The sequence below is a fragment of the Siniperca chuatsi genome, linkage group LG3 (assembly GCF_020085105.1).
Source record: "Siniperca chuatsi isolate FFG_IHB_CAS linkage group LG3, ASM2008510v1, whole genome shotgun sequence".
Classification (NCBI taxonomy): domain Eukaryota; kingdom Metazoa; phylum Chordata; class Actinopteri; order Centrarchiformes; family Sinipercidae; genus Siniperca; species Siniperca chuatsi.
The window spans coordinates 1,141,759-1,165,000 of record NC_058044.1 but is presented as its reverse complement, the minus strand read 5'-3'; the positions used below and the strand labels follow the sequence as shown (position 1 = coordinate 1,165,000).

The following is a 23,242-nucleotide window of genomic DNA, read 5'->3' as shown; positions in this document are numbered from 1 at the left end:
GTCCTGCACCAGCCTCCCATCTGTCCGTTTAACGTTAGCTAATATGAGGCTTCAGCGGCCGGAGTTAATCAACTGAAGTGGACATCTTCTGAAGTGGTGGACGGCTCGTCGCTTTAAAGACACAAATACGTTTCCTCGAGGGGAAACTCTTTGTTACAGCTGCTCACCTTTACGTCAGCGCACACGGGAGAAAGTACTAGCAAACAATATAATGCACTATAAACAGGTCAGAAAATACATTAAGTACCAGGTGGGTATAAGTATAAAATAAAATAAGTGTGAAGTACAAAGTGGGTTTACCGGTTGATGATAATAATACGGTATAAAGTACTAATGCATGAACTGTCAAGTTAAGCGTAGCTTATTAAGATTATAATGAGACGGAGGATATTGCACAGCAGTAAAAATATCAATAACAATAAATAGGGAATTTTAAACTAAAATATTGCACCGGAGCATTAACACAGAATATTGCACAATATGTCAAGTATTGCAGAGATGTTAATGATCAATGTCCAGTTTAGTGACTTCGGGTCATACAGACTGACACTTAGAGGGAGGAGTTAAAGAGTCTGATGGCCACAGGCAGGAGTGACTTCCTGTGGCGCTCTGTGGTGCATTGTGGGGGGATGAGTCTTCCGCTGAAGGCGCTCCTTTGTTTGACCAGCACGTCATGGAGCGGGTGGGAGACGCTGTCCAAGATGGCGTGTAGTTTACCCAGCATCCTCCTCTCTGACACCACCGCCAGAGAGTCCAGCTCCACCCGCACAATGCCACCGGCCTTACGGATCAGTTTGTTGAGCCTGTTGGCGTCCGCTACCCTCAGCCTGCTGCCCTCAGCCTGCTGCCCTCAACCTGCTGCCCTCAGCCCGCTGCCCTCAACCTGCTGCCCTCAACCTGCTGCCCTCAGCCTGCTACCCTCAACCTGCTGCCCTCAACCTGCTGCCCTCAACCTGCTGCCCTCAGCCTGCTACCCTCAACCTGCTGCCCTCAACCTGCTGCCCTCAGCCCGCTGCCCTCAACCTGCTGCCCTCAGCCTGCTACCCTCAACCTGCTGCCCTCAGCCTGCTGCCCTCAGCCTGCTACCCTCAGCCTGCTGCCCCAGCATGCAGCAGCATACAGGACAGCACCGGCCACCACAGACTCATAAAACATCTGAATGTTGTATGTTTATATCAGATATAAATCCCTCTCTTTTCTCTTCCTGTAAAATGTAAAAACATCTTTGTCCAATTAAATGGGATTTGGGGTGGCTAGCTAACCCCGCCCATCACATAAAGCCCCGTCCGCTCATGTGCAGCTAGCAGAGCATTAACTACGCAGGGGAGGGAGGTGCGGGTGGAGGCCCGCAGTCCTCTGCAGCTCTTACGGGAGGTTTAGACAGACGGGTGCCGAGTTGTTGCCTCTTTGAGATAAAATCAAGAATTCTTTGTGAAACCAGATGAAGATCTCAGGTAGTTCGGCTCTCCGTGTTTTAATAACAAACAGGACGTTCTGCTTCTCCTCCACCTTCCAGAGGAACGTCTGATGCAGATGGAGCTGCTGGTTGGTTTGTAGAGTCACAGTTTACATTCAACGTGAGATAAACTCCACCTTCTTTGCTCAGCTTTGGTTTTCTTTCCTTATGAAAGTATGAAAATCCCCCAAAAACAGGAGGTACGAGGTTTTCACTCGACAACAAAGCTGAACTCACGTTGGAAGCTTGAGCACTTTTTACTGTTAGAACTACATGTAATGAAGTAAAAGCAGGACTTTTTATATTTTTACTGATTTAGTAAATTGATTTAAGGACTTTTCCCAGCGCTGTAAGAAAAACAGGAGAAGAAAAGCTAAAGACTGCAGGTCAGAAACCTAAAGTGAACTAAACAACCGCAGCTGAAGAATCTGAACAAACGTCCTGTGAGTTGCAAATCTTCGTTTCAACACGAACACGAAAAAGATGAAAAATACTGAAGCGGATGTCAGTGTGTAAAATGTGAGCCAGTGTATCGGTAAAGTCTGACCCTCCCGACCCCGACTGAAGGCGGAGCAGACGGGCTGCAGGTTTTTCTTCCTCACTCTGACCTTCCTGGTCCACAGCACTCGTCAGTGTTTGTCCTCCAGCTTTTGTTCCAGCTCTGCTCCTTAATATGCAAATCTATTCAGCCCCGTGCTCACTTCCTCTCCCGTCCTCTCCGTCATCGGCTTCAGTTCTGTTCAACATCCATTTACAATCAGACGAACGTGCACGAGGCTTTAAAAGGTTCATCTTTCATAAACTGCAGTCGCAAAAACATAAAACCAAATATTACGTTTCAACTAGTTTAATCAAAGTAAAGTGAAAAGTCCATAACGCTGAAACCTTTTCCTTTAAGGCAGCGTTATATAATAGGAAGAACATGAGCTTCTTTTACGCAGCAATAAATGATTTAGGTCTTGATTTTTTTGTATTAATTCATTTTGACAAAAATGTGTTTCACCATGAAGAAAAACTCACCAAACTGCAGAATAAAGTGTCCAAACGTTTTGCCCTGATGGCGGCGCTACAGCGCCCATGTGAATTTTAAAACTTAATGTAAGGATGAAGCGTTTCTCCATTACAACTTGCTGTCTTCATTCGTGAGACACAATCCAACGTATCAGACGGTGTAGTCCCTCATTCGTCTCGGCTCCCATCCGGAAGTCATTCTCAATTGTGAAAATGGTCTGAGAACTCAGAAATTTAAGCTACGCCGTGTTGGTTAAGTCCCGCCCTCAGGGAGGAGTCTACCTGAGTGTCTGCTGTTTACTCTGCCTAGTTTCACCTGAAACTGACCTAATAGTTTCCATGATGGCCCAGTAATCAGTAATCAGGCCTATTGTTTTCTGGCTGCACCTCCCTCATCACTGTTCAGTACCTGATTAGCATGTGATTGGCTTGACCACGGTGCTAATACACTGTGGTAAACTTTGGGCAAGTTGAATCTCAGACCACCATTTCTGTTTAAAGAGGGGTTTTCTTTTTTCACAAAAATGGCTTCTTTGACTCGTCTTTCAAACCAACTCTTGAAGAGAAGAGTTGGTTTGAAAGAGGAGTCAAAGAAGCCATTTTTGCTCCTGAGGGCAGGGCTTAAGTCTTGATTCTGAAATCAGTGTCCGGATGACTACGACTGAAACCTTTTCTACAATCCAACGTATTGTTTTTCTATCTGGTCGCATCCGCATTAATAACGGAGAAACGTTCGCTTTCATGTGCAAATTTCAAAAGCTGACGAGAAGCAGATGGAGCTGACGGAGCTGACGGGGCTGAGGAACGAAGCGTCGCAGCAGATCCTCCAACAGCATCGGCTCGCAGCCATCAGCCGCCTCACGCCGCAACAAACACCATCAAAAGGCAGGTGACATTACATCTGCGCCGTCCCGTCACCCTGCTCCACCTGTTTCATCCTGCTCCACCTGTTTCACCTGTTTCATTCTGTTTCACTTGCTCCACCTGTTTCATCCTGCTCCACCTGCTTCATTCTGTTTCACTTGCTCCACCTGCTTCAACCTGCTCCACCTACTCCACCTGCTTCACCTGCTCCACCTGTTTCATCCTGCTCCACCTGCTTCACCTGTTTCATTCTGTTTCACTTGCTCCACCTGTTTCATCCTGCTCCACCTACTCCACCTGCTTCACCTGCTCCACCTGTTTCATCCTGCTCCACCTGTTTCATTCTGTTTCACTTGCTTCACCTGTTTCATCCTGCTCCACCTGCTTCATCCTGTTTCACCTGCTCCACCTGCTTCACCTGTTTCATTCTGTTTCACTTGCTTCACCTGTTTCATCCTGCTCCACCTGTTTCATTCTGTTTCACTTGCTTCACCTGTTTCATCCTGCTCCACCTGCTTCATTCTGTTTCACTTGCTCCACCTGCTTCAACCTGCTCCACCTGTTTCATTCTGTTTCACTTGCTTCACCTGTTTCATCCTGCTCCACCTGTTTCATTCTGTTTCACTTGCTTCACCTGTTTCATCCTGCTCCACCTGCTTCATTCTGTTTCACTTGCTCCACCTGCTTCAACCTGCTCCACCTGCTTCACCTGTTTCATTCTGTTTCACTTGCTTCACCTGTTTCATCCTGCTCCACCTGCTTCATTCTGTTTTTCCACCTGCTTCAACCTGCTCCACCTGTTTCATTCTGTTTCACTTGCTTCACCTGTTTCATCCTGCTCCACCTGTTTCATTCTGTTTCACTTGCTTCACCTGTTTCATCCTGCCACCTGCTTCATCCTGTTTCACCTGCTCCACCTGCTTCACTTGCTACACCTGCTTCAGCTACTGAGCTTTTTTGATGTTTTTCACGTCGTACTGGAAACAAATCCCACCGTTCATTAAAGTGAAGTGATGTCACCACTTAGCTCCAGCATGCTAACAGCTCTAGCATGCTAACAGCTCTAGCATGCTAACAGCTCCAGCATGCTAACAGCTCTAGCATGCTAACAGCTCCAGCATGCTAACAGCTCGCTAACAGCTCCAGCATGCTAACAGCTTGCTAACAGCTCCAGCATGCTAACAGCTCCAGCATGCTAACAGCTGGCTAACCGGCCCTCAGGTTTGAATTAAGTGATACGAAAATGTCTTGTGTTACTTTCTGTTTGGTTCTATTCTCTATTATTGTATGCCCTTTATTATAAATGCATTTAAATGCATTTAAATACCAAAAGATGCATTTTTTAAAGAAGATCACAGATTTTGTAGCAGATCAAGTGTCAATCAAATGCTTCAAATCAAGTCCCTCGCACCACAGAAGAAAAGCGCTGAAGAACAGAAACCCAGCTGAGGCCTCGTTCACATCGTACCGGTTTGATGTCGCGGTGCAGGAAGCCCACTGAGTGGATGGCTTCGATGGACTCCAGGATCTGCTTCCCGAGCCGCAGGGTGGTGCTCATGGTGAAGGTTCCTCTGGGCTGGCTCCTCCGCAGGTCGGCCAGGTTACGACCCTGCAACAACACAGGGACGGTCGCTTAGCAACAACACGAAGAGAAACTACAGAGGAAGTAAACGAGCCGCCATCGCTGCGGTGGCACCTCGCTCTTTATAAGTAGGCATTTAAATTTAAACCGGTTTTAAGACCGCGGGAGGTCCTGAAGAGCCGTTTAAAGTTCAACCTGTTTTAACAGACAACTGGACTTTCATCACCAAAACTCTTCCAAGCTGCGTTACTGGCTTTTACTAAATCCACAAGCCTTTACGTGAAATTAATTTCACTTTAATAATTTCCATTAAACTCTGGAGTTTTCAGTCTGAGCGGCATCAGTAACCGGGTGATGACCTCTAACTAGCTTGCCTGGATACACTCTGCAGACGTTTTCTTGCATCATGGACTGCGAGTTTATTGATTAAAAGTAAAGCATCACACAGCAGAAGACCGAACAGCCCAAACGTCCTGCTCACTTCCTAACGAGCTGCTGCTCCGCGGTCTGTGATGAGCGAGAATCTGCTGCTGTACTGGACAGAAACATCTCAACACAACCATCTTTTTATTGCCATTCAACAACTACAACTCCCATGAGTCTTTGTCATAGGCTGATTATCAAAACCTAATAATCAAAATAATCCGTCTCTGCTGTAGTCGCGTTTATATCCTTCACAATAAAAGTCTTTAGAGGCTCGTGAGCCTCAGTCTGTGGTTCGGACTCACCTGAAGCTGCATGACCACGTAGTTGAATTTGTCGTTTCTCCCGCAGCCAATAAACTTACAGACGTGGTTTTTACCTGGAAAAGAAAAAGAGGTTCAATCACAACATCTGGCACACTTTAAAATACCCTGATCAGGTCAGTCAGCTGATCTGTTATCAGTAACTCGGTGACACCAGTCAAGAGTCCAGAAACACTTCCGAATGAACATCCCACTAACTGACTGAACTGACTGAATTAAGGAACATTGTTAGCTTATTAGCACGCCACCCATCACGTAGTCGTCTGTTTGGATTAAATCTCTGCAGGAACCTGAAAATCTTTCTTCTAGTTTAAATAAAGTTACGTGACTCAGACCTGTTGGGTTTTTATTTACACGTGTGAATGAGTCAGAGATACTTTCTGGGCTAAAAATAAAGACAGTTCCAGCAGTGATGGTGATCAGTATCTGCGTCAACTCTAACGCGCCACGTTTCAGCACTAATCCTGGTTAATGTGCGGAGCATTATGGAGTCAACCTGAAATCCTTCGCGACTGAAAGACTGAATGTGACTGTAAAATGAATCTGTGCAGTGCAGCTCGCCGATGCAGCTGATGAAGCTCTAGTTGGTGGACAGTCAACGACTATTTCCAAGGTTAATAACCTTTAAGTTGAACTGAATCAGTGTGAGTCTATTTAAATCAGCCTGGTCATTTATATTATTATTGTTATTATAAATTGAAAGTACTGAGCAGTTTATTTGCTATAGTGCATCAGCTCTTTACACTCACACACAACATTAAACCAGGACCATTTCTGCTTCTTCTTCCTTCAACTAGAAAATATCAGCAAGTCACCATTAAATAACATTTGGAGACCAATATAGTATCTTAATGCCAGTAACTGGATTAACAGCTACTTATTAGACCATAACACCAGTGTGTGAAGGGCAAGGCCAAATCTGAGTTCCTGCCAGTTACTAAACTCTCCTTTAATGCACTGCAAGATGCTGTTATTAATCTTAAATAAGTGCTTTACGCATCTGTAATCGATATTTTTATATAATAATGTATGAAATGACAAAGTGAAAACAGTATGCTGTGTGTCTCTGGTAGTGGATTATCAGCTGAACCTGCAGCTCCCCTCGGCTTTACGGAGCTTTATAGTGAGTTTCAGCTCATTGTTTATCTGTCCGGCCCACAATTTTACTGTTTTGGTTCACTCTCACCGCTCTCAGCAAATATTTTGATAATTTATTAATCATTTAAGTCATTTTTCAAGCAAAAATGCCAAAATTTGTCAGTTCCAGCTTCTCAAATGTGAGGAGTTGCTGCTTTGTCTTATAGTAAAGTAAATATCTTTGGGTTTGGACTGTCGGACAAAACAAGACTGATGGGCATTGCTGTTTTCTGATGTTTTACAGACCCAACGACTAATCAATTAATTGTGACAATAATCGCCAGATTATTCAATAATGAAAATCATTAGTTGCAGCCCTAATCTGTTTATTAACCAACTCTGTTCCTGTTATTTTGTTTCTATTAGTTTACTAATCTGTTAACAGACTACTGCTGTGAAAGAGCAGTTTTGCTCAGCCAACCTCACCTGTATAAATAAAGATTAAATACAAAGTTGCTACTGTGATGCATTTCTTGTTTTTAACAGGATGTAGGAAATAACACAAACTTATGACGCAATTATTTCACATCAACAAAATGTGTTCTTGGGTAAATATATTGTCACCTGATTTTTATTCCACTTATCAGAATGCATCCTCATATTGTACATATCTGCAAAATATTAAAGCTGGAAACTCGACCTGTCAGTGCCTCAGCGAAAGCAAACCCACCAATCACATGCTGCCCTGACACAAACATGTGACACAATCACTGCTTTAGTTCAACAGTGACATAATACTGTTACACAGTCTTCATCATCATTTATCTTTACCATCCTGAATATAAACTCTCCTATAACCTCTGAAAATAAACCAGTGACAACTTTTTCAGGAGTAAAAACTACAAATCTACAAAGCATAAAAATGGGCGTCACGAACAGGATCATATGAATCAGTTTGGTTCTTGTGACTCTAATGTCTCAGATGTCAAAGCTTGAACAAAAAGCTATTTTTTATTTTGTGGCTGTTCCAGTTCTCCAGACAGAACCACAAAGCAACAGCTCTAATTACAACACCCAGTAATCCTGTGCAGTGTCAGTCAACTACAACCTACTGTCCATCTGTGAAAATTTATACTAAAGGGTTGACTTACACAAAAAGAGACACAAAACATCCAATAGTTACATTTTTGGTTCTGACTTCAGTTTGAATTGGTCACTTCCTGTTCAGGAACAGATTTCCCACCAGCCGTATTTAACTTGAACAAGCAGGCTCTTCTTTTGAGAACGGGATGTTTTAGCTAAAACCACCGACTAGTCCATCCAAAAAGTTTAAAAACTCACAATTTAGCTTTTAATTAAAAGTGGGATATGCAATTCTGGAGAAATCCAATACCATGACCAATGCCATGATATAGAGCGAACAACAACACAGCAAGTAATGTAACTAACGTTAGCTAGGTTGCGGGTTAGCTTAGCTAGGTTGTGGGTTAGCAAACTGTCCCTACAGTTGCTGCTGCGAAGCTAACAGCCAGAGAGGACGAGACGGTTTCCCAGAGCCAACACAGCAGCTCCAGACAGCGACACTCACAACTCTCCGGCTGCTACAGCTAACATCACAACAGCAGCAGATCTTGGCAAACAAGAAAGTGAGCTGAATGTCTGTGGGCAAGTCATTTAACGTTACCTGACACACAAATCATGGCTGGAATAGTGCTGTGCGGCTCGGTCCGAGCCACTTTGTTTGTTTCCCGTTTACAGTGGACCATAAAGAGATATTCGCTAAATTGAATAAAAAGACGTGTATTGGATTAGAATCGCATACCCAACCTTTAACTGTGGAGACTTAGTGTCACGTTAGAGACTGACAGTTAGCAAGCCCGCTAGCTCTTTTTCCTCTTTACTGAATGAAATGATGAACAATCCTGAGAACAAAAATGTCAGGGGGAGTAAACAGAAGAGTACAGAGAAAACAGAAACAAGAAAATGTCCCCACCAAAGTTAAGACTAAACCTCCGCCCTCGGATGTAAAAGTAAAGCCTGAGCTGGGTTTAAATGTGGGACAGTGTGTTGAAGGAGTCTCACCCTGCAGCTTCTTCAGCACCGCCACCTCCATCTTCAGCACCTGTTTGGGCTGCAGGGCCGACTCCACCTTCAGCGCGACGTTTTCCCGCGTCAGCAGGTCCAAGGCCTCGTAGATCTCCCCGAACCCGCCCCCGCCGATCTTCTTCAGCTGGGACACAGGACACAGGACAGACTCTGGATCAGTTCGGTACCAACATCAATAAAACAGAACCATTTAAATTTTCCATCCCTTCTTTATTCTCTCTCCTTGTCTCTCCCCACCTCTTCACTTCTTTCTATTCTTCTTCTTCCCCCCATCTCATTGTTTGCATCTTCTTTTCATTCAGTCTTTCCTTCTTCAGTTTTTGGTCCTTATTTTGCCCCTTTACCTCTTTTATTCTCCTAAACTATTCTTTCCATCTTTGTACACTTCTCGCATTCTTTTCTCCTTCTTGATTATTATTTTTTTATCTCTTAATCTCCTTTTTCTTACGTTCTTTTGTTCACTTTCCCAGATGTAGAATTGATACCACAAAGTAAGAGAGAAAGAAAAACACAAAAAAGTGTGAGTTTGGATTTTCAGATCAGCAGATGAGTTTTTAAGGAAACGTTTGTGGATCTGGTTTTAAACCAGTGATTCATTTATTAGAAAACGAAGAAATCAGATGTTTAAAAAACAATTAAAGGGTTCAAATCCACCCAGAATGCAACAGGAAACGTCTCCCCTTCATTCTTCCTCAATCCTTCTATCTTCTCTTGTTTCTTTCCTCCGACTTCCCCTCTTCCATTATTTCCATCTTTCCTTCTCCACAATTCTTCCTCCCTTTTTTTAAATTTTTAGTTTTTAGTTTTTTGCTTCCTTTATCTCCTCTTTTGTCCCTTCTTCCCCACTTTTCCTTTTTTTAATTTTTTATTGTTCTCTTTGCTAGTTTATGTTTACCGGCTGAATCCTGCTGAAGTGTCTTTGAGAAAAACTGTGTGTGTACAGATTATATATATATATATATATATATATATATATATAATCTGTACACACACAGTTTATATATATATATATATATATATATATATATATATATGTCACGTGTATGTGTGTGCGTTGAACCTTGCGGTTCAGTGGAGACAGAAAATTGATCAGTGAAGTGCAAACAGCCTGCAGGCTCAATGCTGCGATCTGATTGGCTGAGACAGGAGCTCCATTATGTAACTTCTTATTTCAGAAACCAAAGGAAGCTCAAAGGACCACAGGGCTGGTTTTTATATGTATTAGCCCTTTAACTACCGGTCACGTGTACTTTAAAAGATTATTTTTGTTTTCTTTCTTTCCTTCCAGCCAAAGGTTTCAGCTCATTTCAATAAAATAAATCAACCTGCAGAGAGAGAGAATCCATCACAGTCGATGTTTCACTTTATATTTTAGTCAAAGGTGTGTTAAGTTCAGGCGGTGATGGAGCTGAGAGCACAGACTGTTTAAAAGCTGCTTCAGCCTCTGCTGCTGAACATCATCCTTTTTATATTGTCTTTGTTTGTCTTCTGGTTTTCATTTTCCTTAAAAACACTTTGAGCGTCCTCAAATGCACCACCAGGTAGAGTTTTGAGATTCCTGCTGGATGCATCACCGCACGACGATAACGACTGTGATGGACTCAATCTAAAAACTGATGACCTGGAAACACTTCAGGTCTGTGGAGGAAACGGGACTTTACAGTGAATGTGTGATCGATGTGTTGAATGTGTGAGACTCTGTAATCTCAGATCAACTGCAGCAGTTTAACTCAGATCCATTTTTGATTCTTTGCGAGAAAATAAAATCAAAACATCAGCTGTTTTGTTCTGAATGATTTTCATGGAACATTTCGATTTTTGTGACACATTTTCTTTGTGTTTCTGTCAGTCCGGAGTCCGAACTTATGTCCTAAAGAGCATCTTTATTTCATTTTTTTCCTGACTCACCACTTTCCATCGGTCTTTGACCATGCAGTTTGGCGGCAGGATGTCGGCCTGCTCGGACGTCCCGTTCATGTTGGCGTTGTCCTGGAGGCCGGGGACTAGGCACTGCATCTGCCAGCCAGACAGAACACGAGCAGCTCCCAGCTTAAAAGAGCCATTTATCTGTGAGGGGGGGGGAGAAAGAAGACAGAAGGGAAGGAAGGCAGAACAGTCAGTAAATTAAAAACATCCTCTTACTACTACTGGGAGGCTCCCAGTCTATCACAGCCCTGTGCAGTCCAGTATAACAACAGGCATTAGAGATGGCTGGCTGCCATTAGAAGCCATTCTTCAGCTGGATCAGGCTACAGGCCGGTGGGGGGGTTGGGGTTGGGGGTGTGATGGTATTTGCAGTAACTGGAGCAAATATCATGTGTGCAGAGGAAGCAGCCAGACACTCTGCTCTCATCCTGACTGCAGCTGCAGGTTTGATGCTGCGACGGCCCGACAGCCATCGACTGCCCCGAATCAGCAGAGATCCGAACAGGCTGGTTTTTAATCGACCATCTGAACTAACAACCATCAGCATGGCACAGGAACACGTCCCGACGTGATCCACGAGCTCTGATGGGATCCACACTGAACTAGAGGCGACTGTTCTTAAAAAACTGTAAATTAAATTAAATTTACAACCATTTGTGCTTTTTATTCTTCTGCAAGTTAAAGGAACAGTTTGACTTGTTGGGAAATCCTCTTCGTCTCTTTCCGTCTGAGACTTAGATGTTCAGATTGACACCGCTCTCATGTCTGTACGCTGAATATGACGCTACAGCCACGAGCCGGTTAGCTTAGCTTAGCATTAAAGACTGGAAACAGGGGGAAACAGCTAGCTTGGCTTGGTCCAAAGGTAAATCCACCTTCCAGCAGCTCTAAAGCTCCCTGATTAACATATTATATCTAACCAAAGTGTAAAAATGACTATTCATCACTATTTCTTAGCCGGTACCAGTTACCAGTCGAAGAGGAGACTCCAGGAAGTCACTGCTCCCAGCCAAGAAACAGTCCATCACAAACCCCCGTAAAACCACAAGATATAAGGTGTTCATCAGTGAGCTTCAGAGGCGCTGGTAGGTGGATTGTGTTACCTTCGGACAGAGCCAGGCTAGCTGTTTCCCCCCGTTTCCAGTCTTTAATGCTAAGCTAAGCTAACAAGCTGCTGGCTGCAGCTTCTTATTTAGCGTTAACATCTGACTCTCAGCAAGAAAGAGAAGAAGAGAAGAAGATTTCCCCAAAATGTCGGGCCATTCCTTTAAAAATGCAATTCAGATGGAAAATATAAATAAAGAATTACTGAAAAGGTTCTGGGTATTTTTGGTAGACTAAAATGTATCTTTAGCGCTGAATATCAAAAACTGTGAACACAGTTGGTGTCAGATGTCTGTAATCAGTTCAGTAATGCTTTATTTTACAGGTCTTTAGCTTCTGAGTAATGTCTTCGGAAGGGTTTTGGTATTATATCAGCACAAGTATCAAACCTCTTCAAAAGACACCCAGCCCTTCCAGCGAAAGCAAAAAATAGCCAGAATGCAGTGACAAATAACTTGTTTTGTTTTTTAGGTATTTGTTTCGTAATAGGTACATTTTTTGCCCTGAATGCAGCCTGGCAGGTAGTGTACACTCCCAAGTCAAGTATCGCTCCCAACAACCTCCATGAATGAAATGGTTAGATTGAGGCACTGAGGTGGATGAGTTTCGGGTGAAGGTTAGAAACTGTGTTCTGAGATTTGAGTTGGAGGAGCTTGTTGGGGACCAAACGGCTCGGGAGTGAGCTCTGCCTGAGAGGACGGTTTCAGGGTAAAGCGTCCCAGAGGCCGTTACATATTTGGAAAAACTTTGGTTTGTTGAGGTCAACGTTTGCTACTATTTGACCTGAGCTCATCGTGGCTGTAGTGAACAGGAATATTTTATGTGGAAAAGGTGGCGATGGGTCGAATTTACGAGCGTTTTTCTGGGTGGAACTTGGACGCTCCTGCAGTCAACGTGGGGATTGGTTGAAACTGTTGGTTAATTATTGCATTGGCAAAGTAATACAATTCTGGAGGAGCTGATTAGTTTGAACTGCAACCATAAACACTGAATATGGATTAGTAGTGGAGGATGCGGCGGCCCTGCTGGAACACATCAGCAGGCCTGAACCTCCCTGAGCCTCTCTCTCTCAGCCGAAGTCTAAAACCACCTGTCGCTTCAGCGCTCTGCAGGCGACCTGAACTGGACTCTGGGTTTGACTCCGCGCTGATACATAACACATCTGCCATGAATGGTTATCAGTTTTCAGTGGATTCGTGGGGAATTTGAAGTTCAAAGTGATGCATGTCAGTCCCCAAACCATGCTGTTCTGCATGCAATGCCACGGGCCGTCATCAGGGCATGCAGAGCGCAGGCGGACTGCAGATATAGTGGAGAGTGTCCGCTGTGTTTCCAGCCAGACCAGCTCTGACAGAGGACTGGACGGACTGGGAAGGAGGGGAGGAGGCTTCTCTGCACCTGCAGTGATACAGCTCTGTTACACAGCAGCACCATCATCATCATCACCATCATCATCATCATCAGCAGCAGCAGCAGCAGCAGCTGACCAGCAGCTGGGAGTCACTGTAACACTGGAGATGTAGTGAAACCTGCTGCAGGCCTCAACTCACTGCTGAGCCGCCAATCACTGCAGAGGGCGGGACCACAGAGCTCCCCTGAATACACTGCAGCAGTCTTACAGGACAGGAAACCACAGCGAGAGCAACAGGCCAATCACAACAGCGCAGTATAGTTAACATAATAATATAATATAATATAGCGAAATATAGGTTAGTAACGTTTTATCAGACGCAGTGTTTGATGCCGTCGTACAGTACAGTGTCATTTAGTAGTAAAGCGTATTAAAAGTTTGTATGTTATTACCAAATATAAAATATGGTATAATAAGGTTTTATACAGTATTACATCATACTTACTTATAGTTATAGTATACTATTGGTACACAGTACTATATAAAAATAGGTTTGTATGAATAATATTGTATTTTCAGCATCGGTATCTTATATTATTGTATAGTACAGTGTAGCGTTTGTACATAAAGTAGTGATACGTGTATATTTGTGTATAATTATCGAACCAATGTATAGTTTTATATAGATATAGTACAGTATAGTATAGTGTGATGTAGCATAGTACAGTATTCTTACACTGCAGTATCGCAAAATACAGGTTAGTATTCTATAGTATAACATGTACTAAACTCTGCAGTATCTGTAGTCTCACAGTATACTGCAGGGCTGCTGCGGCGCCTCCTGCTGGAAAAGGTTCGAACTGCAGACGCGCTCAGCACGCTGCAAAATATTAAACGTATTAAAACATTTGAAATCAGTTTCCGGTTGTTCTTTAGCTGAGAACTGAGTGCTTGGGGAAGTCTTGAGCAATAATTAGCAATACTGAATAATTATTCTTTTTTTTTTTTAAATAACGCCGAGCATCACGGTCAACGGACGTCACCTCCTCAACCCCTGAGCGGAATCTAGCTGGAGCGCCCGGCTCAAGGGAAGGCGTTCGGTTTATGACGAGCTTATCGTTGAACAGTGACGTCACACTGATTTGGCTGCGTTGCCGTGCAAACCGGGCTTTTGGACCGGTTCAAATATCGTATTTGGATGTGTGCTTGTGCAACGTGGCCCGGTAGTTGCAAGACTGGCATATGTTTGATTCCTATGTTATATTAACTGGTCCGCGGTTGAACCCTGACCCCTGGGCAAGGTTTCCTACTGTCATCTGCATCTTACTGTGTAGTTTAGTATCTGCATCGTGTTGCGTCACATCATACTGTATCATATATTACTGTAGCACTGTACCGTGCAGTTATTACGTCACATGATGTCATATCTTACTGTTTAATATCGCCGCCTATCTCCTGATACGGTACATTAACGTACCGTGTGTGGTGATATTGATCATGAACACTGGAGTGTGAGATAAGTGTAAAAGAGAAACTCTGTGGTCCAGCAGCGTCTCAGCAGCAGATCAGAGTGAAACATCCTGACAGACACTTTCTCTACCTTCAAACCTCAGTCTGCCCTTCTTCTTCTTCTTCTTCTTCACCTACAAATCTACTAATCTGTTACTGGGGAGGGGGAGGGAGGGGGAGGGGTGCTCTGCCAGAAGCCGGGTTTGCATCATTCCAGTTTTGATCTGATGAAGTCAGTCAGAGCTCACCATAGTTCTGAGCTCCCGGAAAACCTGACGGCTTACAACAAATCCTGAGCGGGACAAAACCCTTCCTGTTCCTGTGTTAGCCTACAAGCCAAAACAGAGGGCACAGTTAACCAGGAGAGCCGGAGGACGACGACCGACCCCTGCAGCCGTCCGACCTACACCCACAGGCTCAAACAGTGACATCACAGGGGGGGCGGAGCATGGAAGGGCGGGCCTTCGTACAGCAGGTTAAAGAACAGCAGCTTCAGATCCTCAGACAGGTAAACATCATCAGCAGAACTGGATTTATTCACCTGTTTCACCTGAAGCCACATTCACCAAAACACCGTTAGGTCACCGCGCTGCTAACGCTAACGCTAAAGGAGGAATATAGCTCAACAAAGACTCACTAAAATGTGCTGTGCACCGTCCTGCTCCCCAGAGGACGGAGTCGAATGATTTTGGTGAGCTCGTAACCGTTCCTGTAGCGCCACCCTCAGGACACGCGTCACACTGCGTAACCATCATTTAAACCTTTACTCTTGTTAAGGTCTGACGTCTCTAAACCGGAGCTTCCCAACCTGAGGGTCGTAAATCTGACGTGTCGCAAGCTGGAAAATAAGAAATATAAGAATAAACATAATTATACTACACAAGTTACGCTCATTTTCTTTGACGAAAAGGTTACGAATTACTCATCAAAACTGTACATTACGTTTTTTAACTCATAGAATGAGTAAACTTTTGCTGCTTTGTCTTGTCGAAGGGTTTGTTGGTGAACTACTGTTTCTGGCGAGCTAACCGCTAACGCGCTAGCCAGCTGGGAACGTGCTAGCGCGAGCCAGTCACAATATTTCTCTGAGCTTCTGCTTATTTTCTCGCCACTTTACTCCGCCGCACGCCGTTCTCAGGATTGTTCATCATTTAATTCAGTGAAGAGTTACTGAAGAGGGAAACAACCTAGCAAGCGCTCGCTAGCTCGGCCGCTAACGGGACAAGAAGCTCACAGTTCGTTAAAGCCGTATTAGTGTGACGTCCTCCGGCCCGTTAACGTTTTAAACTGAGCTGAAAGCGTTTTGGTGAATCTGACATCAGGTGGAAAAGGAGAACAACGACCAGAGAACAGTTTCGTATCTCTGAGTCCGGATGTTGTGATCAGACAGCAGCTCAGAGTCTGAACAGAGTTAAAAATACCAGAAGTTACACATTTAAATGAAAAATAGGTCAAACTCTGCCATCATATTAGTAAAAAATATGTAGTAGGTAAACATTCGTCGTATTTATCTTTATATACTTTATTCTAAATTATTTTATAGTTTTTTTGTGTAATTCAAGAAAATATATTTGTGCCACAATCCAAAAAAAGAACGTAATGAATTAATAATATTAGATCATATAAAGACTAAATGTGTCAAAAAAATACACAAAATTACATCAAATAAAATTTAAATGAAGCTTAAAAAATGTACTCTTATATTTTCCGATGTTTTTTTAAATTTATTTAAAGTGGTCGTTCATTATTTGCCGTCATCGTCTGTTAAAAGTTGTTTTCGTTACATCGAATAATTTCAAAATTGGAATTTGGCACAAAAGTTATTCCGTACGTCAAACTGTCCCTTTGTCACATAATATAATAATAATAATAATAATAATAATAATAATAATAATATAACACAAATTAATTAATTATTTAAAACTTACAATATTACAAAAAAAGAAGCAAATGGTGACAAGAATAATCAATAATAATGTTTTTGTCGTGAATGGATTTTGGCACAAAAGTTATTCCATACATCAAACTGTCCCTTTGTCACGCGGCTGCTCTGACAACAGAAGCGGATTCATATCGAAATGAATCGATCTGAGCTGATCTGAGTTCAGCTCCAGTGAAACCCTTCCGCTCTGGTCCAGGTTTACCCCCCCCCCCCGCTGCCTCCCTCTGCATCACCCATATTGAATCTTTCCTCTCTGCAGTGCACAGTCATGGGTCCTCTGTGCGCATGCGCACCATCACATCCCGCTGATCAATAAATCTGGTCCGGACCGACCCGAGTTATGAATTAAAGATCATTACAGCGACACGACCCGGGTCAGTCCTGGTCGAAACGATCACCAGGCCACATTCTGATCAAACATCCCTGATACGGATCAATGAATTCACTTCCGTTCACGCATCACTGCGGGACACACACACCCACTGATCTCTGTAGTCCGGGCCGGGTCTGGTCCGGATCAGGCCTACCTGGCGCACCGTCCGCTCCTTTTCCGCCTTTTGGCAATCTTCATCTGGGATTTTATTTCGGCACAAAACGTCCTGGTCCAGAAAACCCACCGTTCCTCTAAAGGGGGGCCGGGGTTTGGGCCTCAGACTCCCGCAGGACTAAATCACCATTTATTTCTCCTCTAACAGTCCCCGATATCAAACCAGACCGGGTCCGTCCTCAGACCGGCCGCCCGGTGCAGAGCAGACCCGCTGCAGGACCGGGACGCACCGAGTCCAGAAAGAAACGAAAAACAGATTTGAATTCCCCTCAGAGTCCAGGAGCGCTCATTGAGACCCCGCTGCTGTCCGGGTCCGGGTCCTCCTCCGGTTATCCGCTGCTGCAGCTGAGGAGGAGGAGGATGCGGACTGATCCTCCTCCTGATCCTCCTCCTGCTGGACCGGATCCGGGAGTCAACCCCGGGACAAAACCAGATCCAGAAACCCGGCTGAGGCTGACCCGGGCCGTCTGTCGGAGGCGGTCTGTGGGTGTCAGGTTCTCCGGATCCAGCCTGTTTGTCCGCACTGCAGCTCCGCATCCAGCAGCGTCAAACCCGCGTCACCCGGCACCGCCACAACATCCGGTCACTGCTTTCACAATAAAAGCCCCTCTGAGGAGCGCGTCATGAACAAAGAGGAAGTTTTGTTCCTTTTTTCTTTTCCTGTTGAATCTGACTTCCGGTTTTCTTTGTTTCTTTGCAGAAACTGAAATGTGTGTCTCTGTTTGTTGGTGCTGTTCAGTTTAAAACAACTGAAGTCAAAGTTTAAAATAAAGTTTGCAGAAGAAACGAGCAGACCACTTCTCCTTCCTTCAACCTCAGAGGGAAATATTTCACTTTAAAAGAAAAAAGAAAACTTATCTGAGTTTCTTCGATGGATCCGACTTAAAGCAGAAAACAAACGACAAACTAATAAAATGTGACGAACTGCAACTCGAAACACAAAGCAGATTAAACCTGGAAGCGGCTACAGGTCTGCAGGTCTGCAGGTCTGAGGTCTGAGGTCTGCAGGTCTGAGGTCTGAGACCTGCAGGTCTGAGGTTTGAGGTCTGCAGGTCTGAGGTCTGCAGGTCTGCAGGTCTGCAGGTCTGAGGTCTGCAGGTCTGAGGTCTGAGGTCTGCAGGTCTGAGGTCTGAGACCTGCAGGTCTGAGGTCTGAGGTCTGCAGGTCTGAGGTCTGCAGGTCTGCAGGTCTGAGGTCTGCAGGTCTGAGGTCTGAGGTCTGCAGGTCTGCAGGTCTGAGGTCTGCAGGTCTGAGGTCTGAGACCTGCAGGTCTGAGGTTTGAGGTCTGCAGGTCTGAGGTCTGCAGGTCTGCAGGTCTGAGGTCTGCAGGTCTGAGGTCTGAGGTCTGCAGGTCGGCAGGTCTGAGGTCTGCAGGTCTGAGGTCTGAGACCTGCAGGTCTGAGGTCTGAGGTCTGCAGGTCTGAGGTCTGCAGGTCTGCAGGTCTGAGGTCTGAGGTCTGCAGGTCTGAGGTCTGAGGTCTGAGGTCTGCAGGTCTGCAGGTCTGAGGTCTGCAGGTCTGCAGGTCTGAGGTCTGCAGGTCTGCAGGTCTGGGGTCTGCAGGTCTGAGGTCTGCAGGTCTGGGGTCTGCAGGTCTGAGGTCTGCAGGTCTGAGGTCTGCAGGTCTGCAGGTCTGGGTTCTGCAGGTCTGAGGTCTGCAGGTCTGCAGGTCTGAGGTCTGCAGGTCTGAGGTCTGCAGGTCTGGGTTCTGCAGGTCTGAGGTCTGCAGGTCTGCAGGTCTGAGGTCTGCAGGTCTGGGGTCTGCAGGTCTGAGGTCTGCAGGTCTGGGGTCTGCAGGTCTGAAGTCTGCAGGTCTGGGGTCTGCAGGTCTGAGGTCTGCAGGTCTGAGGTCTGAGGTCTGCGGTCTGAGGTCTGCAGGTCTGGGGTCTGCAGGTCTGGGGTTGAAGTGGAAAAGTTATTCCACACGTTTCTTCTGCGTTTCCAGGAGACTGTCGCACTAACAGACAAAACTGTTTCTGATCGTTCGGATCAATATTCATGAATCACCCACATCAGAGCCTTGCCATCGCCCCCCTTTCGGGACATTTCACCCCGAACACCGGTCGGGTGCCTGTTTTTATTTTATCCCACTTTCTCTACACGAAGCTGATAAATCTGACTTTTACTTGCTTTGCTGTTTCGGTAAAGATCGGAACTCGTCCTCCGTCAGAGCGGCGAGGCGACGCGCCGCCTGCCGTTAATCGTTTCTGCAGAAGAAGTCAAACAGGAGCGTCTGAGTGTTTCCAGCTGATGCCACGTTTTACTTCCGCATCATTTATCAGACAGCAGCAGTTTAAATCTTCATTTATACCGATCTCACATGTATCTGCCAGCGTGGTGAAATCCTTTCAGCCCGTTTTAACAGACCGAAACTGGCTTTACGGAGTTTTGACGACGTTTTCTTTTGGTTCTTGAGCTGCGAGCTGCTTTCTCGGCTTTTTCTAAAAAAAAAAGTTCTTGAAACAAGTTGATTTCTGTCATTTTTATCACCTACCTGTAGCAGAAAAGAGACTTTATAACAGAATTAATTATTTAGTAGGACTGAGATTAGTTTGCAGTGTAAAACACGATATGATCATCACACATACATTTAAATCAGCTCCACCTTTATTAGCAATAACACTAAAACAGAAGGCACTAATGTTTTACGCTGAAACTCTGACGTTCACACGTTTCCTTATAATGTGAGTAAAACTCTGAATGCAGGACTTGTACTTGCAGTGAAGTATTTCCACACTGCGGCATTAACCAGTCGGGATGTCAGGATCCACAGAGCGAAGCTTTCGGAGCGGCCTGCTGTACTCACTGGATCCGTTTTCACTTTGTAACAATACTGAACTGCAACGTTTCCCCTCCACACTGCCGGTACTTTTATTTTGGTAGGTTTGACTTCTTCTGACAGTAAAGGCGCACTGTAAACACACCGCCTGCTCTTCTGGCTCCGATCTTTTTAAATCCACTTTAAAGTTTTTTATCTAGTTGATTCTATGTTTCAGTGTATTGTTTTTATTTTGAAAATACTGACCGGACGCAGTGTGGTGTACTTATTGTTTCCGTCTTGACAGTAACTCTCCTGTAGGCAGCTTGGTGTTCAGTCCCACCCTCTGACCAGCACCCGAACGCCTCACCGCCCCCTTCACGTACCGTCGGGCGTTTTCTAATGTTCTCCTGATGTTGTTCTAATGTTGTCACAACGTTTCAGACCAACACTGGAAGCTTTTATTTTGAAGAAAACCCAATAAATCTGATCGATTGTGTTTCCTGATGAGATTCTACTGATCCGACATCCTGCCCGTGGCCTCGGAGGCTGCACACACACACACACACACACACACACACACTCTCTCTCTCTTCAGCGTCGCGTGCTTCGGCTTCCTGGTCGACGAAGCTTCGATCAGCGGGTTCGGTTCGTTTTCGTGGTTCTGATGTTTCTTTGCTGTTTTCTTACCTGGATGTTGTTTTCCGTCCGGAGCCGAGCAGCATCCTCCTCCACTCCCTCCGCTCCATCTCTCCAGCATCAGCACCACACACACACACACACACACACACACACACACACACACACACACACACACACACACACACACTTCCTGTCTCCGTGTTACAGCTGCAGCTCCACAGCGCCCCCTGCTGACACGGAGGCCGAGTACAGCACACAAGTATAATAATAAAACTTTATTTATAGAGCACTTATCAAAGCAAAGTACAAAGTGCTTCACAACAAGAGAAATAAAACACCACAGTGAATGATGAAATATAAAGAAACAAAAAACACAAAACCAATAAAATAAACAGTTCAGGTAAAATCAGGATCTGCTTTCAGATAAAAATGTGTTTTGAGACGAGACTTAAACGAAGACTCTGACTCAGACAGCCTGATGTCTTCGGGCAGGTTGTTCCAGATCCTCTGGGCCCTGATGGCAAAAGCTCTGTCCCCCTTAGTTTCCATCCTGGACTCAGGAACAGACAGGAGACCCCTGCCCGAAGATCTCAGACTACGTGAAGGTTCATAAGGGATTACAAGGTCTAAAATACAGTCTGGAGCCATGAAGAGCCTTAAAAGTAATCAACAAGATCTTAAAATCGATCCTGAAACCAACAGGGAGCCGATGTAAAGAGGCTGAACCAGGTGTGATGTGGTCGCACCTCTCGGTCCTGGTTTACAGCCGAGCAGCTGAGTCCTGTACAGTCTGCAGTCTGTCAGAGTTTTTAGATTAAGACGAGTGAACAGGCTGTTACAGTAATCGAGGCGTGAGGAGATAAAAGCATGAACAACAGTTTCTGCATCACTAAGATTTAAAATAGATTGGATTTTTGTTTCTGAGGTGATAAGAACATGATTGGACAAGTTTAGTGATATGTTGCTCAAAACATAAATTGTTATCAAACAGGACACCAAGGTTTCTTGCAACAGGCTTGATATGTTGTGACAGGTCACCAGTAGATGGCAGTATTTGTTTAGTGATGTGTTGGGGCCCAATAACAAGGATTTCAGTTTTATTTCAGTTGAGCTGAAGAAAAGTTATCAACATCCAGTGTTTTATGTCAGACAGGCCGTCCTGCAGAGAGCTCAGCGTACTAAGGTCAGTGGGCTCGACAGGGAGGTACAACTGTGTGTCATCCGCATACAATGAAAAGAAATCACATGTCTGCGGATGACATCACCCAAAGGAAGCATGTATAAGGAGAACAGTATTGGTCCCAGAATTTAACCCTGAGGCACACCATACTTGATATGGGAAAAGGATGACATGAAGTTATTAATGCTGACACAGAATTTCCTATTGGACAGATAAGATGAGAACCAGTCTAGTCCAGAGCCAGATTCGCCCACCCAGTGCCTCAGTCTATCTAAAAGAATGCCATGATCAATTGTGTCAAAGGCAGCACTTAAGTCCAACAGCGCAAGAATTGAACACATGCCTGCGTCTGCATTCATTAAAAGGTCATTGGTGACTTTGAGAAGGGCTGTCTCAGTGCTGTGGTGCTGACGAAAGCCAGACTGGAACTTTTCAAAGGTATTATTGTTTTCCACAGCAGCAAGAAGCTGCTTGGATACAAGTTTTTCGAGAATCTTGGAAATAAAAGGCAGTTTGGAGATTGGGCGGTAGTTATCCAGGAGGGTGGGATCAAGCCCAGGTTTTTTTAGGACTGGCTGGACACAAGCAGTTTTAAAGTAATCAGGGACGCAGCCAGTAGACAGCGAGCTGTTCAAAATAATTAGCCAAAGGGGCGCAATACAATCCATGACTTCCAATAAAAACCTAGTTTTAGGGGATTTTGTCCAGAGGGCTGGAGGACACACACATAAGAGACATGATGTCTGCGAGTTCAGGCAGAGTAACAGCAATGTGCCAGTGTGACAGGGAGTCCTGCAGAGAACTCAGCGTACTGAGGTCGGGGGGGTTACAGATAAGATGAGAACCAGTCCAGAGCCAGATCCCACCCAGTGCCTCAGTCTGTCTGAAAGATACCTCGGTATTCTCAGCTTCATGTAGTTAAAGAATCAGCAGTAAAGGTCCACTTACTTGCTTGTTGTGGAGCTTTTGACCACATCACAGTCTTCATCAGCCTACAACATTATTACAACCTGAGCCAAAATACTGGACTCAAGACCTGTTTCACAATAAGTCTGGAAATTAAATACGAATATATACAGCGGGGTGAAAAAGTGTTTGCCTCCTTCCTGATTTCTTATTTTTTTGCATGTTCGTCACACTTAAATGTTTCAGATCATCAAACAAATGTAAATATTACTCAAAGATAACACAAGTAAATACAAAATGTAGTTTTTAAATTAAGGTTGTTATTATTAAGGGAAAACAAAATCCAAACCTACATGGCCCTGTGTGAAAAAGTGATTGCCCCCTAAACCTAATAACTGGTTGCTCCACCCTTAGCAGCAACAACTGCAGTCAAGCGTTTGCGATAACTTGCAGTGAGTCTTTTACAGCGCTGTGGAGGAGTTTCGGCTCACTCATCTTTGCAGAATTGTTGTAATTCAGCCACATTGGAGGGTTTTC

At 44.6% G+C, this 23,242-nt stretch overlaps 3 protein-coding genes across 8 annotated transcripts in view; all 3 read right to left on the bottom strand.

Annotated features, from left to right (window-relative positions):
- ttbk1a (tau tubulin kinase 1a) overlaps positions 1-20,792 on the bottom strand; it is a 54,191-nt gene extending 33,399 nt beyond the window's left edge. The window contains exons 1-5 of one of the 2 annotated variants that reach the window (XM_044189292.1): positions 20,668-20,792; positions 10,751-10,909; positions 8,819-8,966; positions 5,642-5,715; positions 4,800-4,940 (exon numbers count right to left, since the gene is read on the bottom strand). In XM_044189292.1, coding sequence (XP_044045227.1) covers positions 4,800-4,940; positions 5,642-5,715; positions 8,819-8,966; positions 10,751-10,858 — 471 coding nt within the window. In that variant the 5' untranslated portion in view covers positions 10,859-10,909; positions 20,668-20,792. Of the gene's footprint in view, positions 1-4,799; positions 4,941-5,641; positions 5,716-8,818; positions 8,967-10,750; positions 10,910-17,201; positions 17,734-20,667 lie in introns of those variants that run through there. The other variant, XM_044189291.1, reaches the window with a different exon arrangement.
- The window catches only part of LOC122873026 (NACHT, LRR and PYD domains-containing protein 12-like), a 657,912-nt gene that overhangs the window by 342,085 nt on the left and 292,585 nt on the right, over positions 1-23,242 (bottom strand). The window lies entirely within an intron of this gene.
- LOC122873028 (NACHT, LRR and PYD domains-containing protein 12-like) overlaps positions 1-23,242 on the bottom strand; it is a 1,034,258-nt gene that overhangs the window by 915,788 nt on the left and 95,228 nt on the right. The gene's annotated exons all lie outside the window — the stretch shown is intronic.